This window comes from Talpa europaea, assembly GCF_964194135.1.
Source record: "Talpa europaea genome assembly, chromosome: X".
Taxonomy (NCBI): domain Eukaryota; kingdom Metazoa; phylum Chordata; class Mammalia; order Eulipotyphla; family Talpidae; genus Talpa; species Talpa europaea.
The window spans coordinates 84,423,948-84,443,525 of NC_140081.1; the positions used below are offsets into that span (position 1 = coordinate 84,423,948).

The following is a 19,578-nucleotide window of genomic DNA, read 5'->3' on the forward strand; positions in this document are numbered from 1 at the left end:
ACACAGTATTTAAAGTGTCACCTATTTTGAAGTGACACTTCCTTTTCATGTAGTTTCTCTTGTCCCGGGTGTTAGTAGAACAGGGTTATCTAATGAGACATGGTTTCAGTTTTTGGCAGGTGGAGGAGGACATAATTTAGTGACAGCTACCTGACCAGTTGATTAAAATACAATGCACATGGAAATACTTAGAGATAAAGGAGAGTCATATTTATATCTTATTGTTAAACCTTCAGGGAAAAAAATATATGAATATTTAGAAAGAATGAATGATAAATTATGTATGATATTAACATTTGGGTGAAGAGTATAAAAGAATTTTTTTTTTACTAATAATTAAGTAGGTCTGAAATTAAAAAGATACAATAGTAATAAATGCCACACTTTAAGTGAACATAAAATCCTAGGTGTTGAGATGGTGTAGAATCTTTTGTTCCTAACCTTGGAGACTCTAGTCTTGACTGTAGGAGCTTGGTGGACTTTAGGAACCTACTCCTATATGACAGTTAAGAAACTTTATAGTAGAGGGCCTCCCTGGTGGCACAGGTGGTTGAACGCTGCACTGTGAAGCTGTCCGGAGCCTCTGCAGCGCGGGTTTGATCCCCGCCGGCCGGGGAGAAACCCACATGGCAAGGCAGACCTCTCCTGTCTCGGCTGCTGTTCCCCTCAGCAGTGTATTTCGTCAGTCCACCTGTTCTGTTCCCTGCTCTGTCTCTGGTGAATGCTCCCACCCTCCTGCACATCTGGCCTGTACCCTGGTTCTTGTATAAATAAATAAATCTTTACCAAAAAAAAAGAAACTTTATAGCAGAGATTGCTTGTCAAATCATGTAACTCAGTTTATGTCTCAAGAAATTGGGTCCCCATAATTACATTAGAAGTATGTTATTTATGTAGGTTTCAAGCCTTTACCTGCTTTAATGTTCACTTAGTATCTTCTTTCCCTTGTTCTTTTTCTCTAGAATATGCTATAATTTCCAGTCTTTGTTATTTTTATTAAATGAACAGTTAGGGAGATTTTAATGTTATCAAAGTCTCTAAAATCCCTGAAGTTTAGTATCATTGAATAGATTTATGAAGTACTCGTACACTGAATATGAGCTTTGAAATCAGATCTATAGTTGAATCTTAGCTCTGCCACTCAATAATTACATGATCTTGGGCCAGTATCTCTTTAAAGCCCATTGGCAAGGGGTTAAGCATAAGCACTTCACAATCCACAGCCACTGCAGCGCGAGTTCGATCCCTGGCCACCAAGGAGGTGACCCACATGGCACAGCAGATTTCTCGTCTCACCCGCTGCTCCCGTTAGCAGTGTATTTCAGTAGATCTACCTGTTCTGCTCCCCACTCTGTCTCTGGTGAATCCTCTCACCCCCCCCCCATCCCCGCACCTCTGGCCTGCACCCCAGCTCTTGTATGCATAAATAAATAAATCTTTTTTTTTTCTCGTGGGACCCTCGTGGCCGGGGAACGAACCGGTGCTGCAGAGGCTGCGGGGAGCCTCGCAGCCCAGCGCTCAACTGCTGCGCTACCAGGGGAGGCCCAAATAAATAAATCTTTAAAAAAAGTAGAGCCCATCTGTAAGATCTGCAATTAAAAAAAAAAAAACCTGCCTCAGAGGATTATTGTAAGGATTAAATGAAATAATGCATGTAGAGTTCTTAGCAATGTTCCTCTATACCCCTCACCCACTTCCTCCATCTGGATTATTTTGAATTACATCCCGGACATATTTTATTTTAGTGTACTTAATTAAGAATAATGTATTTTTGATGTGTGCTGCATATTTATAGATGCATATGTATACGCATAAAAGTAATCATTTATCTGATTCCTTTGCTGAAAAAGCAGAAAGCACAGTTTAAATGTCATGAAACATGCAGTGCAAATACCCATCATGTTTCCATTGAAGAAGGCAAGGCAAGCCAATCCAGTCTTCCTATTGTAGGAGCCCTAGAGATTCAGTGCAGAGGTGATGCTTATCCTAACCTTGATGCTTGTCCTTTTGCTTATCCTTTTTCTTAAAAATAAATTCCAACAAACATTTATTGAGTACTGGGTGTGAGCCCATTGAGGAACTTTTACAAAGAAGCCCTTTGTGGACAGAGGGCTTACAGTCTACACAAGGTATGACATGAATAATAACTAACAATTGAATAGAATTTTATACTTTTCTGGGCATTTTTCACAAACATTTTTCTTAAAACAGCCTTTAAAAGAAGATGTTATTAGTCCCATTTCATATACCAAGAGACCACCTTGTGAATGTAAAGTAGCCTTGCCAAGTTCAAACCTAGTAAGTGGAAATCTTTACACTTTCTCCCAGAGGTCCTTTCTACTTTGTACTGTTAAACTGATGTGAAAGCTTGGGGGTAGGAGGAAGGAAGTGGAATTTAAACCAGGAAAGCATAGCATGAGAAAAAACATTGATTAAGAAGATACGGACAGCTTTAAAACTAGGAGTATTGCTCTCCTGATAAGTTGGTGACTCCCGTCCTTTATAGAGATCATAGTAGAGGCAAACAGAAGAGTAACAGAAGGACCTAGCCGACTTAAGGTGACACAGCTATCTGAGGGCTGTGCTTAAAAGAGACTGGGAATGCTTGATGGCACAGGTAGGAGAATAACCTTATTTCGTTACCTTATCAGCCTAGATTTTTTAGAAATTGCAGCTGTGAAGAGAATAGAAAGGATTTATTTTTATCATATTCATTTGTTTGGATAGAAGAATACTGTACAGAAATCAGTAGTACATAAGAGTATGTACTCCTGTTAAGCTTCCCTCTCATTCTTGCCTTTGTATCTCAGTTTCCAAATTTCTTGTGTTAAAAGCAATCATTACGTATCAGTTTCTTATGAATCCTTCCAGAACAATTGTATTCATATGTATGACTATCCTTTTTTTCAACTTCCAGGAGCATATGAAATGTGTATTTCCATGACAATGGGTATTATCATTTTAAAAGCATGCAATAGCTCACTGCCATGTATTTGTCCCAGTTCTTGCCTGTGAGCTTGGGCAAAATTATTTGATCTTTTTGAACTTACTTTCTTTTTCGGCCGGGGAACGAACCAGCGCTGCAGAGGCTGCGGGCAGCCTCGCAGCCCAGCGCTCAACCGCTGCGCCACCAGGGGAGGCCCTTTTTTTTTCTTTTTTTTAAGATTTATTTATTTATACATATAAGAGCTGGAGGGTGTAGGCCAGAGGTACAGAGAGGGGGAGGTGAGAGGATTCACCAGAGACAGAGTTGGGAGCAGAATAGGCGGATGCACTGCTGAGGGGACTAGTGGGTGAGACAGGAGAGGTCTGCTGTGCCATATGGGTTACCTCCCTGGCTGGGGATCTAACTAGTGGCTATTGGATAGCTTCATAGTGCTTAAATTTAACTCCTTGTGCCACCAGGGAGACTGCTGAACTTGCTTTCTTTATCTCTAAAGTGGGGATGGGAGTGATGATTTACAAGGTAATTGTGAAGCTGGAAGGAGAGATGGTTCACATAAACTACATAGCAATTCTGGGATCATCAAACCCAAAAGACTCAAAGGTTAACTCATTATTTTGAGTATTTCCAATTCATATATTAAGTGGGAAAAGGCAAGATGCAGAATACTATGCTTAGAATGCCATTTGTGTATTCAATTAAAACACATTTGTGTGCACAGAGTAAATAATAGCTGACATTTATTGAGCACGGCTTATGTGCTAGGCACTGATCTAAGCACATGAACAACTCGTTTAATTCATTGAAGAATCCTGAGGTAGGTCTCAGGTCCAAAAACACATGCAGGATTTAAAATCTTGGGTTCTTAGCCCTTGAGGTTGAGAAATGAAGCAAATAATAGCAGTTACCTTGAAAGGAAGGGAGGGAGTATATAAGAAGGAATGAAAGCAAGAAAGCTAGGGCACCAGCTGAGCTCTCAGAGCAGATAGAATCCAGTGGAAAGGAAGATTTTCACTTTTCATTATGCAGATTTTATTTTTATAATTACTAAAGAAAAAAATTGTTTTTTAAAATTTTAAAACATTTTCAATTTTGAGTTAGAGGGAAAGTAAGCAAGGAAAATTTAAACAGTGGTGCTATGACTAGCTTTGTGCTCGTATTTTCATGTGTATTTTCAATTATTTTAGGTAAAGTAATGTCACTGGTTCAAAAGTGTTCAACCTTTTTAAGGTTCCCGATACATATTGCCATACTACTTTCTCTAGAAGGAATGTGCTAGATTACATTTCTGTTAGATGGCCCTTTACCCCTCCTTTCATTACATTGGATGTTATAAATTATTTTAAATACAAAGGAAATACATTGGTATAAGTGGTAATTTTAAAAAATAGTATAAAGGTACTATTGAATTAAAGTGGTTCATAAAAACCGCCAAATCACATTCTTAATCCCCAGATCACATTCTCTTTTAATACAATGGCATCAGTCTATCTCTGTCCATTATGTTATGCAGCTTGCTTTTTTCATTCTGTGATAGATTGCAGACTTCCTTCACTGTTTAGTGCATGTAGATTAACCACATTCTTTTTAACAGTTGTATTACATACCATAGAATAATTGAAGGGTTTCTCTGTAAGTAAAAATAAGTTATATTTATTTCTTTCACAAGTATAAATAAAACTGCCTTGCTCTTCCTTGTACATATATATGTACATGTGGATTTATACAAGTGGTTCTGTAGGATAAAGTTCTAGAAATGGGTCTCCAGGCAAAGGGTCTGTGCATTTAACATTGGGATTAAGTATTGGCACATGTACCTATTTTATGCTGCCACCATTAGTGTAGTGAGAAGGCCCAGTTCTCCGTACCTGTGCTGAATATTTTCAGTCTTTAATTTTTGCTGGTCCCATTATTTCATTTAATTCCCATTTCTCTTACTGTTTTTAAGGTTGGGCTTCTGTTCATGCATTTTTAGTCATTTTTATTTTTTTCTGTGAAATTACCATTTTTCTCTTGAGGTTTGTCTTAAAAATTGAATCGTGGTGCTTTCTGTAATATAGATATCAGTTCTGTCACTAAATACAAAGGACTTTCCAATTTATCATTTGTCTTTTAACTTTGTTTATGGTGCTTTTTGTCATATAAAAGTTTCTAATTTTTCTTTTTAGTCAAATCTCAGTTTTTCATTTAGAGTTTCTGGGGTGTTCAATTTCAAGATTATACAAAACATTCTCCTTTGTTTTCTTCTATTAACATTTGTAGTTTGATATTTTATGATTCTTTTTTAATCCATCTCTAATGGATGTGAGAAGAGGAATCTCGGTTCCAATAAATAGATCGCAGTTTGTGCTGTCATGTCTTTCCTCTGCGCATTTGAAATGCCGTATTACCATCCTCTGAATTCCCAGATGCAATAGGGGTCAATTTTCAACCTTGTTAGTCTCTTCTGCTGATGTCTATTATTCCTGTGTCAGTGTTTTAACTGCTACTGCTTTATATAGTAAAATCTTCTCTTAAAAGATATTGTTGCTATCCAGAAAACCATGGAATCAACTTTAAGTTCCAGTTTATTGGTTAGTGTGAACTGATAGCATTCTAACGTTGCTGTTTATCCAGAAGCATGGTCTATCTCATTTTTGTGAAGGCTTCTTTAATATTTTTATTTCTAATGCATTTTTGTTGGATTTATTGTAATGTTTTGTAACTTTAGCCTCTCATTTTGATAGGTTATAAAATGTTACATCAGTTTACACTTTGAGTCCAGAGAAGTCAAATTTTCTAAAAGTATGTTTATTGATTACTTACATTCTGTTTGTTAATTAGGTCACATGCTTAATCCTTTTTTCTTTTAAAGAATGATCCAATCTGTATACTCCATCTTTTTTTTTTAATTTATTTTTGTTTAGAAGAACTGGGATGTGGGCCAGACATGCTGGGGTGGGGAGGGGAGAGGGAGTTGAATGGATTCGCCAGAGACAGAGTAGGGAGCAGAACAGGTAGATTGATTGAAATACACTGCTGAGGGGAGCAGTAGGCGAGACAGAAGAGGTCTGCTGCCCCATGTGGGTCACCTCCCTGACTGGGAATCGAACTCTGGCCCCTAGTGGTGATAGCATAGAGACTTAACCCCTAGACCACCAGGGAGGCCCACTTAGTTCTTTTTCTCTTGGAGGTCTTCATCTTTTATGAACTTACACTATAATGATACCACTAACCCTTTGTTGTAGGTACAACAGATTTCTTTCCAGTTCATTATCTTTTATTTTATTTGTTTTTACTTTCATTAGTTTAAAAGTATTTTTTTTAGTTAAATCTATCAATCTTTTGTGTGTATTCTTTTTTTTTTTAAGTATTGCTGTTAAGTCCCCTAAAGTTTTGTACTGAGTGATTCCATATTTAGGACAAATAACCCATGTGAAAAATTAGTGAGGTTGGCCTATAATGGAATCAGTTAAGTAATTCCTTTATAGCTCTTTAATAATAGGGTATTAGTGTAGTGTTAGTGATTTTGTTTTGTTGTGAATAACAGAATATTATGTATATCATATATGACATAATATATATCAGAATGAAATATTTGGTCATGATTTCATTCTGAGAATTTAAAATTTTTAGCAAGTACAAGTAATTCTAACAACTTTAATAAAATTATGTGTCTTAAAAATGGAGTGTTTAAAGTAGGTGGTATATTCCGATGCAAAATTTGCTGTCTTGTTCAGATCAGAAGACAGCTTTACTTGTCTTCTGTCTTCAGAGGAAGGATTAGCCACATAAATTTGTCTTATTGCCTGTAAAGCACTGTTAACTGACTTTTACCTTTTCCCCTTCCTTTTTCCCTCAAATATTGTTTTGCAAATAATCTAATGTTCTTGGTTCCTGGAATTTGTATATTCAAGTATACTGATTGAATTACCATTTTCATGTCATAATGCATGTGCTTTTATTTCTGACAAAGCAAACAACTTTTAAAGTATGTACTAGGTAAGATATTAGCATTGAGAATAGGAGTTTATTTACTTTCTCACTGAGAAATTATCCACTGGAAGTACTATCAATAACTTATAGTAAAAGAGAAAACAATGCCTAAAACTTCCTATAGTTTGACCCTAAAACGAGTGACCAGTTGGTTTTTGTACCTTCTTGAACATTAAACACATTGTCTTATATGCAGTAGACCCTCAATAAATAAAATATTTGTAGTAAATAGGAGTGAAGTACCTTCTGTTAATGGTAGAAATTCTTTTCAAATTCCTGGGAAATGCAGTTCTAAAATTTCCTTATAAATTTTGTTTACTCCTTTAAAGTATACACAACCACTTGCAGCACAGCTTTTCTACCACTTATGTTAGAAATTCCTTTTATACGTGATATTTGTTTATCAAGAGCAATTTTATTCGATAGAGCATTTCTATGATGGTAGAAACAGCTTTTCTCTGTGATGTCCAGTACAGTTACAGCTTGCCACATGTGACAATAAGCACTTGAAATGTGGTCGGTGTGACCGAGAACCTGAAGTTTTCAATTTAGTTATAAGTGACTGAAACTTTTTAAAGTCACCTGTTTCTAGTGACTACTATATTGCACAGTCCAGATACACCTACATACTTTATTTTCATTTAGGTTTTCATTAGATTTATAGTCAGTTTATTTTCTAAGTACTTGTTCTAATTTCAACAACAGGTTGGGATAAAACTTTTTGACACCTATGGTATAAATAAAGGAGAAGATTTTAAATATCGACTTATTAGTGTTTGAAATGTTTATAGAATTACGTGCACAATCAAGATCACAAAACTCATTTTTATAGACTTACAGATTTGAAGAAAATAACATTACAATGCTTATAATAAAACTTATATATATGATTTTTGTTGCATTTATATGAAATGTTAGGTAATTTTATTGAGCATTACAAGCCACTTCTTCTTGGAGGCAATTTTATTTTAAATAGAATCGTGTGTTCTAAGGACCCATGAACTAATGCTCATTTTAAGATTGGCCTATGTAAAGCTTTTGTTCATTTTTAAGCAGCTGATTTAGAAGAAAGTTTTAATGAACATGAACTGGAGCCCTCATCACCTAAAAGTAAAAAGAAAAGTCGCAAAGGAAGGCCACGAAAAACTAATTTTAAAGGGCTGTCAGAAGACACCAGGTCCACATCTTCCCATGGAACAGATGAAATGGAAAGCAGTTCTTATGTGAGTAGAAAATGTTGAATTCTTACTTTCTGATGCACCATGAAGATTTCATTTAAGTTAGGTTTATGGGCAGAGTTCATCATTTGAAGTGTTAACTAAGCTTGCAGCACTGATAGCATATTTTCATGGATTTTCTCTTTTGTTGTTGTTTGTTTGTTTCTTTTACATTTGCAGAGGGATAGGTCTCCACACAGAAGCAGCCCTAGTGACACCAGACCTAAATGTGGATTTTGTCATGTAGGGGAGGAAGAAAATGAAGCAAGAGGAAAACTGCATATATTTAATGCTAAAAAAGCAGCTGCACATTATAAGTGCATGGTAAGCATGGATCCAAATTTTTTTTTTTTAAGCATTTAGCAGCATTTAGGGCACATTTTATTTCATGACTAAAAATTCCGGCTTTATAAATTTTTCATAAAGGATATATCTGGCCACTACTATCTTCTAGTACTGGTCTGTCTTGTACTTAACACACTGCATTGCAATTATTCATTATAAGCCTATTTATCTAAATAATCTCTTAAATTCCTTCAGAATCTTTGCAGTCGATCCAGGCCTGACATACAGTATACCTAAACATTTTTTAAATTAGATTGTATTGAATGACTCATCCCATTTATGAATTGATTTTTAAAATTATAATATTTATATCAAAGGTTCTTAACCAGAGGTGCATATCATATTTTCCTGAAATGTGTGTACCTAGGCCCTCCTGTAGTATCTCAAACATGTCAGGATTGAAAAAAAAAATCTCCAGGTGATTCTGATCTGCATTTATGGTTAAAATTTGCCAGTTTAAACTATGTTTTTAAAAACTTTGGAAATATAAACAGTTGAGATAATGGGATGCCATTGAAATCGTCATTATTTAACAAAGTATTTATCCTTGTTTCCATGCTTAGTTAGGCAACCTTAGTTTTATTTCATTGTCCTTATTTTGGGTATTTTAAATAGACAAGTGAATATGCTAAAAATATGTAAGTTGAGGGCCTCCCCTGGTGGCGCAGGCGGTTGAGCACAGTGCTGTGAAGCTGTCCGCAGCCTCTGCAATGCTGGTTCAATCCTGGCCGGCCGGCGGGAGTCACACATGGCACAGCAGACCTCTTCTGTTGTGCCCGCTGCTTCCCTCAGCAGTGTATTTCTTCAGTCTGCCTGTTCTGTTCCTCGCTCTGTCTGTGGTGAATCCTCTGACCTCCCGCATATCTGGCCTGTATGCCGTTCTTGTATAAATAAATAAATCTTTAAAAAAATTCTTAAAAAGATAAAAATATGTAAGTTGATATGTGATTTTTTAAAGATTTACTTTTATTTATTTATGCATATAAGAACTGGGGTGTGGGCCAGAGGTGCAAGGGGGTGAGAGGATTCACCAGAGACAGAGTGGGGAGCGGAACAGGCAGATCGACTGAAATACACTGCTGAGGGGAGCAGCAGGCAAACCAGGAGAGGTCTGCTGCCATTGGGTTAGCTCCCTGACTGGAGATCATTTTCATGCCACAGTGGCTGGCAATAGTTTGATAGTGCTGATACTTTAACCCCTGTGCCACCAGGGAGCCCCCCGATGCTTTATTATTAAGAAAAATTATCTTTCTCAGGATATCAAAGTAATACAACACATTTGTAATTTGGTTATTTAATCTTTTTGTCGCAAGGATTCTGAATATTAAATGTTCCTGCATTTTTTTTCTAGTTATTTTCTTCTGGTACAGTCCAGCTTACAACAACATCAAGAGCAGAATTTGGAGATTTTGATATTAAAACTGTACTTCAGGAGATTAAACGAGGAAAAAGAATGGTCTGTGGTTTTATATATTATGTTATGCAACGTTACTCCTCTGCTTTTCTGCTTTAGAATTAGAACACATCTCAAACTATCCAGTTATCAAAAAATTAATATAACATAGTTCATATGTTAAAGCAAAGTATATACTTGACTTATTTGTAATATAATAAAAGATGCTGATGTTGCTGAAACTTATTGCTCTTTGTAATTTCATTACTTAAGAGAATTATACTGAGATTTTTATTTCAGGACATTTGAGTCTTTTAATAAAATAAATGAAGATTGTGAATGTAACACACCTCATTAAGTTTAAAATGTTATATTATTTAAGCTTGCTTAAAGAAAAATTCCATAACCCTGATAGAGCATTCAGAACTTCCCTTGTTGTTATTCATTCTTTTTTTTTTAAATAAAAGGAAAAATACTCTTTCAGAGTTTTCTGTTTAAAGTACACATACACAGTTATGTCTTTTATAATGTTAATCATAGCTTTAAAATTTCCTTTATAAAATGTGCCTAAGTCTCATATTTTTAAAAACACTGAATTTATTAATAAATAGCTTTAAGAAATATTGACATCTTTATTGATCGCTTACTCCTTTATAGTTTATGAACCTTATGAAATGTCAATGGAATGCAAAATCTTTAAGAGCAGTTGTCTCTAGAAATGACTTTAATTTAAAATTTTTTACTGTGAAATTTTCAAACATCAAAATTAGAAAAACTAGTAACACACGTCTATCCATCACCTTGACTCATCAGTTATCAAGAATTTGCGGCACTCGTTTCATCTATGCCTTTTATTCTTGTTGCTTGAAGTATTTTAAAGCAGAGCTGAGACTTCATATCATTTCACCTCTACATATTTCAGTATGTATCTCTTAAAAGTTGGACATTTTCTTACCTAACCACATGTCATTACACCTTATCAATTAACAAGTCTTTGGTGTCATTTAATACCCAGTTCGTATTTGTATTGCCCCAATTGTCTCACAGCTATCTTTTTAAGGTTGATTTGTGTGAATCAAAATCCAAAGGAGGATCACTCATTAGATGTGGTTGTTATGTATCCCCTGAGTAATCTAGGGTACTCCCTCCTCCCTGTCTCTGTTATTTCTGTTTTTGTTTTGTTGTTTGCCATTGTCTCGTTGAAGAAAATGAATTTATTACCCTGTAGAATGTCCTGCATTTTTGTCTGTTTGCTTTTTCATGATGCCATTTAACTTGTTCTTCTATCCACCAGATTTTCTTTTAAAGTGGAAATTAGATAAATGTGAAGGCTTGATTAGATTCAGTTTTTACATTTGGGGGGTTAAGAATACTTCACAGATCGGACTATATCCACATTTTATCACATCAGACAGATAATACTGTCTGATCCTTGGATTCAGGTGGTGAGTCTGATCCCTCTTTATGAAGATTCCCTTCAGTCTTTCATCTAGTAGTTTCAGACATTGATGATCTTTGTCTGAATCCATTAGAAATGACCCTTTGTGGAACTGCAGTTTTGAAGGTGTGAAGATTGTTGACATTACCTGTTTTCCATTTAAATCCAGTTCATTGACACTTTGATTACTCTTTTAAAAATGAAGTTCCTTTAAAACAGAATACTACTACTAAACAAAGGATTGGGATCACTTCATATCATAAAGAGCAATGTTGTTATATCAAACAACGGAAGTCCAAATAGATGATGAGGGTAACAATTCAATTAGCTTGATGATCCTTACCTGGCAGGCTAGATACCATGATCAGTTCTCTTGATCAACTTCTCTACCTCTAAACTGTTGAAATAGAGTAAACACTAACCTAGCATTTTGCCATGTACACTCCAAAGGAAATTAATTTGCCCAAATGCTATTGCATCCCTCCAAAAATAAAAGGGCACCTGGACCTCAATAAACCTGGGGGATTTACTATATCTTCCTTTCTGGAGAAAAGTCTGAGAAGTACTGCAATCAAGCAATCTGTTTAAACTAGCATTTCTCAAACTTACTTGACTAGCAAACCCTCTTGTCAACAATCACCTTTTAATCTGAGAACATTCTTGAGGCAAGGGTGATCTGGACCAAATGGAGAAGTCTTTAAAAGATTTCAGCCCCTTTAGTCTCCCTATGTTCTTTTGCTTGCTTGGTAGCATTCCCTTTTTGAGGGAATTGTTTTCCTTTCTTTTCATTCTTTTCCCCATCATAATAGGAAAGGAATTGATCCCAGGGAGGAAGAGAAGTTAACACTAAAATACAGAGTATCATTATTTTCATGTATTTGGCAGTATTACAGTATCAAGCATTGTCTTTTTTATGTTTAGATGACAGATCCCTGATAGTTGATACAATTAAATAATGGAAACATCAGGGGATGATGTCTTCTTAGGAAGTTTATCAAAGTATGGTTTAAATTGTAGCATTGTTTGTGCTATAAAATAAGTTCAGTGCATTCTTTTTTCAATAGAAAATTGGCTGTAAACTGGAATGTTTGGCTGAAGTATGGCTAAAATTAGAATAAATAACATTGTATAAAATGATAAATTGCTTATGATTATTCTTTCTCTTCCCTTAAAACAGAAATGTACACTTTGCAGTCAGCCTGGTGCTACTATTGGATGTGAAATAAAAGCCTGTGTTAAGACTTACCATTACCACTGTGGAGTACAAGACAAAGCTAAATACATTGAAAATATGTCACGAGGAATTTACAAGTAAGAAAATATCCATTTTCCTGGACTTGTCACTAAGTAACTGCTTTAAATAGATGACATTAGTTTACTTGATCATTATTCTTCATTGGTTTTTGGCCAAATATAGAATACCGAGTTCTCTACAAGAAATGATTACTGCAGTTGGCATCTTCCTCGGCATAAATCCCTGGATTAGCATTCTTTCAACCAATGTTTATTACTCTTCTTATGTTACAGGCATTGTGCTAATAGCTGATTATATAACAGTGATCAAAGCAGACACAGATTGCGTCTTCATGAAGCTTACAGTCTAGTGAGAGAGACTTTAAGTCGCCACATGAATATATTATTAAATAATAAATTTTAATTAGTAAGTGCTATAAAGGGTATGTTACAAAGAGCCGTGGAAGCATATAACAAGGAGGAGTTAATCTAGTTTGTAACTGGGGAGTCTTTAGGAATTTTCGTTAAGGATCTAGTGGTGGAACTGAAATGAAGAGTGAAGATGAATATGGTGTGATAGGCACAGAACAGCACATACAAGATCCTTAGGTGGGACAGAAGCAAGGGTACAAGTGGGGGGGTGAGTTAGGAGGCCTGCTAAGGGCCCAGGTGGGAATTGCTGATATCTTACACAGGCTATAGTTTTGAAAACAGAAGTCAGAAGATACTCTGAGTAGGATGATGAAAGTAAGGTTTGGAGATTTCAAATTAAGTGCTACCCCATCTTTAATGTGTCTTCTCTTACCCATCCTACATTGGGCTAGTGGTATAACTGTGTATCTTTAATGGTTCCATTTGTTGAATCAAATGGAGTATTAGTTGGTAGGAATCTGATTTGATTTGCCTTTGTGAGTTGTAATACACTTCCTGACTCTCGCATATCCTGTAATAACCCCCTGACCCAGGGTCTCTTACTCCACGTGCAAAGCAGTTTATGCAAGCAGTCAGCCAGTCACATAGGCGACTGCATGAAGTGCTAATGTAGTGTTTATAAAACTTGCCAAACTTTAACAATAAAGGCATGGGTGTTCTGTGAGTTCTGTCAAGCCTTTCAGCAACAGATCATTCCAGTGATAGAGATTCAGCTCATAACAAAAGAAAATCTCTTGGTTCATTCTGTAAAACTTGCATAACTTATACCATACCTGATAAAGATAACATTTAAAACAAAAAAAAATCTGTAGGTCCATTTTACTTTTATAAATATATGCCAAAAAGCCTAAATGAATTATTCGAAAAATCAAATCCAGTGCTGTGTGCTAGCAATTCGAAGACTGTTCAAAATTAGGAAATGTATAAATATGATCCTTTCTAATTTATACAGTAAAGAAAAACACTGTCACCTTCCTGGTAGATGTTGAAAAGATACTCGATACCACTGAAATTCTTTTTCCAAAATTTTTTTATTTTTCATTTCCAAATTTTATTTTATTTTTTTTTTAAAGATTTGTTTATTTTTATTTATTTATACAAGCACTGGATACAGTCAGAAGCGTGGGAGGGTGAGAGAATTCACCAGAGCCAGAGCGGGGAGCAGAGCAGGCAGAAGGACCGAAGTATACTGCTGAGGGGAGCAGCGGGCGGCAGGAGAGGTCTGCGCGCCATGTGGGACCCTCCTCCGGTGGCCGGGGAGTAGCCGGGGATCAAAACGGTGCTGCAGAAGCTGTAGCAGCTTTGCAACCCAGCGCTCAACCGCTGCGCCACCGGGGAGGCCCCTCATTTCCAAATTTTAAATAAACATCTTTGGTAAGCTGGGATTCTTAATAGTGCACTTATGAGAAAACGGCCACAAGAAGAGGGTCAGTGGTTTTTAACCAGGGCTGAGCTCAGAATCACCTGGGGGTCGCTAAGGCCCTCTTTAGAAGTGTTCCTCAGGTTGGTGGTGGGGAGATGGGTGAAATGGGTGAAGGGGGATTAAAGAGGCATAAATTTCCAGTTATAAAATAAATGCCAGTTATACTTTAATAACAAATAATTTCTATGTCAATGACTGAAAATAATTACTAAATAAATTTTTATATTAAACAGAAACCTGTAAAGATTTTAAGACAAAATAAGTCATGGGGAATGTAGTATACAGCATAGAATTCATAGGTAACAATATAGCGTTGCACATTGGAAAGATTGCTTAGATGGCAGATAGGCTTATGGTGGTGATCATTTTGTATGCTCTACAAATGTCAAAGCATGGTATTATGCACCTGAAACTAGTGTATGTCAGTTATACTTGGATTAGAAAAAAAAAAAGAAATGTTCCCACTTGGACCCCATCCTCAAATTTAAATTCAGTGGGTTGAGGCCCAAACCATGTATACTGATGACTCCCTGGGTGATTTTCATGTTCATCTCTAATTAAGAACTGCTGTACCAATACACTTTAATTCTGATCAGGAACAAGAAAGGGCACCAATGACCAACATTATTTTTAATGTTCTTCTAGAGGGTTAAACCAGTACAACATAAAAAGGAGGAAAAATGTATGATAGATAATTGTAAAGAAGAAAACTAAAATTGTCAATATTTGTTACTGATATTGTCTATAAAAAATGTAAAGGCTATGAGATAAATTTTTAAAAACAACAGTAATAGTTAAATGTAAAGGAAAAAAAGGCCCATCACCTACCCCTGCCCTACATACATACACACACTAAATACATACTTTTTCTTTAAAAAAAAATATTACACAGGGTTCAGATGAATAGCAAAATATAATAAAATTTCAATCAAGTCCAAATTTTTGACAGATTTATTAGAAGAGTAAAAATAAATATGGTATGATTTTCTATTAATAATGATTTAATTACCTTCTATAATGGGAAAAATTTAGCTCAAAATAGAAGTATATTCCTCCTCTAAAAGATATGGCAGGCAGCTTTTTAGTGTATCAGGTACCAGATTACCATCTTTCTGCTCTCCCATCCTTGGGGCCTTGGAACAAAGGAAAATGGAAGGACAAAATGACTGTTCTCCAGCTGAGATGTCTTTAGTCAACCTTCCAGGAAATCACACACACATTTCTGTTCTACGTGTCATTGTCCAGAATTTAGTCACATGTCCAAGGGAGAGAATTATACTTTTATTGGGCATATTGCTATCCAAATAAAATATGGTCCAGTAGTTTAAAGGGGGAAATATGACATTGGGGTAGTCAGCTGGTCTACCACATGCAGCAAGAACAATTGTATTGCAGTTGACAAAAAATTCCATTTTGTGTATTGAAAGCAATCTTAAAGTAATCAAATAGTATGGTACTGGCACAGTGACAAAGGTCACAGGAAATAGTTCCATTCTTTGATGGAATCTTTTATATTATTATGGTATTAAATTTCAGAATGAATTATTCACTACCTGATACATATAAAGTTGACTCTCCATTTAGAAAAATACTGGCTCCTTACTTCAAAGTGTCGCCAAAAATAAATCTTAGATAGATTGAAATCTAACTTAAAAGTAAAACTGTGTGAGTAGAACCTACAGGAGAATTTCCTATAATTTTTAGTATAGAAGGCCTTTCCTAAGCACAATACGAAACTCAGTTTTTATTTCACTACATTAATATTGGATTGCATAAAGAGAATACCAAATCATTAAGAAAAATACAACCCAATTAAAATGTGAGTAGAGGACATGAACAGGCAGTTTGTAAAGGAAATAGTCATAGGCTATGTGCATGTGGAAAATTGTTCGACCTTACATGTAGTGAAGGAAATACAGATTAAAATAAGATGTTATCAATCTTTTGCCTATCAGATAGGCATACCTTAGTAGCATTCAAGTTATCTAGTGTTAGTTTCTGAAGACACTGGCATTTTCATTCAGTGTTAAGGTAGGGTATAAATAAGACTAAAATCTTAAGCCAATTAATTATTTTTTACTACTAGTCTACCTATAGGGATTTATCTCAGGGAAGTGAGTATGCAATAGTACAAAGATGTATGTGCAAGTTTTATTGCATTGAATCATTAATGATAGCTGCTCTAGGGCATCTTAGACTAACAAGATTACCACAGATGTTATTGGTCTACTCAAGAGGGATCTAGATGGGAGCTACAATTTGCCATCAGGGCAACATCAGATATTACTCTTTTGTGGGAGTCCTTACAGCAATGAATATAGCAATTACAACTCAGGTCCAGTAAGACGTCATCCACACTGGAGGCATGCAGTTCACTCTGTCTCAAAAGCCTCCTGTCCCATTTAGCCAGAGCCTCTTATGACAGTTATATAGGTATAGATAATTTTCAGATGACACCACAGATAAAACTTCTTATCAGAATGTTTACAGTTCTTCCAATCCAGATATTGTCTACTAATTGGGAGTAACATAGCTTAGTAAAATAGTTGACATACCAATTTTTATTAAGTTGCCTGGGGAACAGAGCTAGAGAGTTAACCAAAGGTCAAAATCTCATGCAAAACAGGAAATTATTTTTGTTAACCTTTCACCCACGCTAGCAAAAAACTTAAGAAAGAAAAGAACCGTAGCAACTCTCAGGAGAATTAATAAATACATTTTGGTACATGCATTTTAGTAGAATACTATGCAGCAATTAAAGAATGACATAGATCCCTGTGTATAATTATGGTGAGGTATTTATTTCTATGATTAGATTAAGGGGGAAAGTCCTCTTAATTACTTTGGCTCAGAGGTTTAGATTCCAGGTATATTCTGGGTCGTTACTTCACAGGTATACTGTGTAGGAATTCTTGATATTCAAACGCGTGATTTTTTAAGTGATTCCCAGTATGCAGCATTTGTAGATAGTAATTCTCCATAGTTTTTGTTGAAAATGATACAGCACTAAGTCTGAAGCCAGTTGTTATGGTTGTCCACCCCTACCCTGCCTGTGCCTTTTATTCTACTCATATGTTAGGGGCATTTTTTGCAAAATCTAGTTTAGATCATTTATGACAGAATTCCTGTGCCATTGCTGGCCACAAGAGGGCATCCACCAAGCATTATTTTAAGCTTTGTTCCATCTTGTATTTAACCTAAAACTGAGCTAACATCAACCCACCCTTCTTTGATTAAGGTGGGAGTAGTTAAAAATATATATTGGTGTTAAGCATTAAAGTGGTCCAAACCCTTGTCCAAAATCACTTGCATTGTTCTTTTCATTAAAAATGGGGTGAAGTTCAAGTATACAGTATATATACCCAAAAACGTATAAAAGGTTGTCAGAACAGCATGTCAAATTATTACTCCAGAGATTATTTCCTAATTCTAAATGAGAAAATCTACCTTTTCAATGGAGATATCTGGCCATCACTATCCCCTTGACCAAATGATCAAACAGTGTCAATAATAGCAGGACATTCTGAAATTACATTCTCCTGAAGTATGCAGGATCATATTTCAAAGTATCATAGACTAACACAGAAAAGTTGAACTGGAAGCTAGCCAAGCCCTTTAACCTTATTTCCAGTTTACAGGAACTATTGGGCGAGAAAGAACCAAATAAAACAGTATCACGGTTAGACAAATGCAGAATGTGATGTAGATGACAAGGTATCTGTTCTAATTCTTCTCAAAAAGTGTCATGGGCAAAAAAGAATTTGGAGGAATCAGTCTAGATTAAGCCACAGAACCAAAAGCAGTGCCTAGAAAACATCATCAGGTGACTCATATAGGTGTTGTAATGAATGCCAGGCCACTATGATGAAAAGGCATTTGAATAGTTGGAACAAAATTGTTTCATAAAATGTAAGCACAAAGTAGCAGTATATGTAGACTATAGCTTCCTGAAATCTGCTTTTAATTACCTGTATAAAACATTACAGAATTTGATATTTTATCTATATACTGAAAGTTCGTATTTTCAAGTTGGCCAAAAACTTAATTTGTAATTTCATTGCACAAAAGAGGAATGGCCTTATTTTCAGACATATGTGATAGCTGTCATCCTAAACCATAAGTTTTATTTCAGATGAGTTTTAGTATCTCAGTAATAGAGTGCTTTCCTATCTTTTAAGTAGAAATATACCTGTATCTGTGTTTAAGTGTGGAGCGGAAACCCATATTTTCAGTGGGCATCTACCTTATCCACTGATTTAAATATATTCTCTTTCACAATAACAAAACATTTTGAGATTTTTATCTTTTGTCGTTGTAGACTATATTGTAAAAATCACAGTGGAAATGATGAGAGAGATGAAGAAGATGAGGAGCGAGAGAGTAAAAGCCGGGGAAAAGTAGAAATTGATCAGCAACAACTAACTCAGCAGCAACTTAATGGAAACTAGGTATGAAAGTTAATTATATCTGTTTTCAGGATACAGTACCAATAAGTAGATGTTGAAATAATGATGTATGATTTTTAATGCTATTTTGTTAGCTAAACATGTTACTAGAATGCTGAGGATTGTGTAGTCTTGCATAGTTCTTTTTAACTAGCTGATTTTGTAACAGTAAAAAAAAAAGCTATCTACTCTATCAGTTATTGTAGTTGTAATGTTAGACCAGTAAGATATTCATGTACCTCAGTAGCATTATATTTATTGTGTTCCCCCTCAAACATCATATTTTACATTCTTTTATCATCTTTTAAACAGGTTCATGGGACAGAGTTAGAAAACTGGGAATGAATAAGACATCCATAACTACTATTCTTTTTTCACTGTTTTCTAAAATCAAAAAGGGTTTGTAACTTTTTACTGCCCGACTCTTAGATTCTTCATTGAACTGCCTAAAAAACGTCTTCTTTGTTTTATGAGCCTTCACTAGATGGCAGAGTTTGACATGTTGATATTATATAGCTGTAGTTTGCAGTTTCTGGAAAGCAATTGAAACACTATTAACCCTGTGTATAGTGTCAACAGTTAAAGCAGACATTGAAATGAAGTAAGCTATATTGCTGGACTGAACAAAGTTCTACTGTTTAGAGTGTCTGAGTTTGTTTAGTGGATTCATACTCAAGGGGGAAGCATAAGCAAATTTCACTTTACAGTGCAAATATGCCTCTGGAGGCAACAC

General features: G+C 35.5%; 1 protein-coding gene across 2 annotated transcripts in view; it reads left to right on the forward strand.

Annotated features, from left to right (window-relative positions):
- The window catches only part of PHF6 (PHD finger protein 6), a gene marked incomplete at both ends in the record, with an annotated part of 43,426 nt that extends 24,578 nt beyond the window's left edge, over window positions 1-18,848 (forward strand). The window contains 5 exons of one of the 2 annotated variants that reach the window (XM_084258527.1): window positions 7,973-8,142; window positions 8,317-8,460; window positions 9,833-9,937; window positions 12,490-12,623; window positions 18,719-18,848. In XM_084258527.1, the coding sequence (XP_084114653.1) occupies window positions 7,973-8,142; window positions 8,317-8,460; window positions 9,833-9,937; window positions 12,490-12,623; window positions 18,719-18,848 (683 nt within the window). The remainder of the gene's footprint in view (window positions 1-7,972; window positions 8,143-8,316; window positions 8,461-9,832; window positions 9,938-12,489; window positions 12,624-18,718) is intronic. The other variant, XM_084258528.1, reaches the window with a different exon arrangement.
- Window positions 18,849-19,578: the final 730 nt, after the last annotated feature.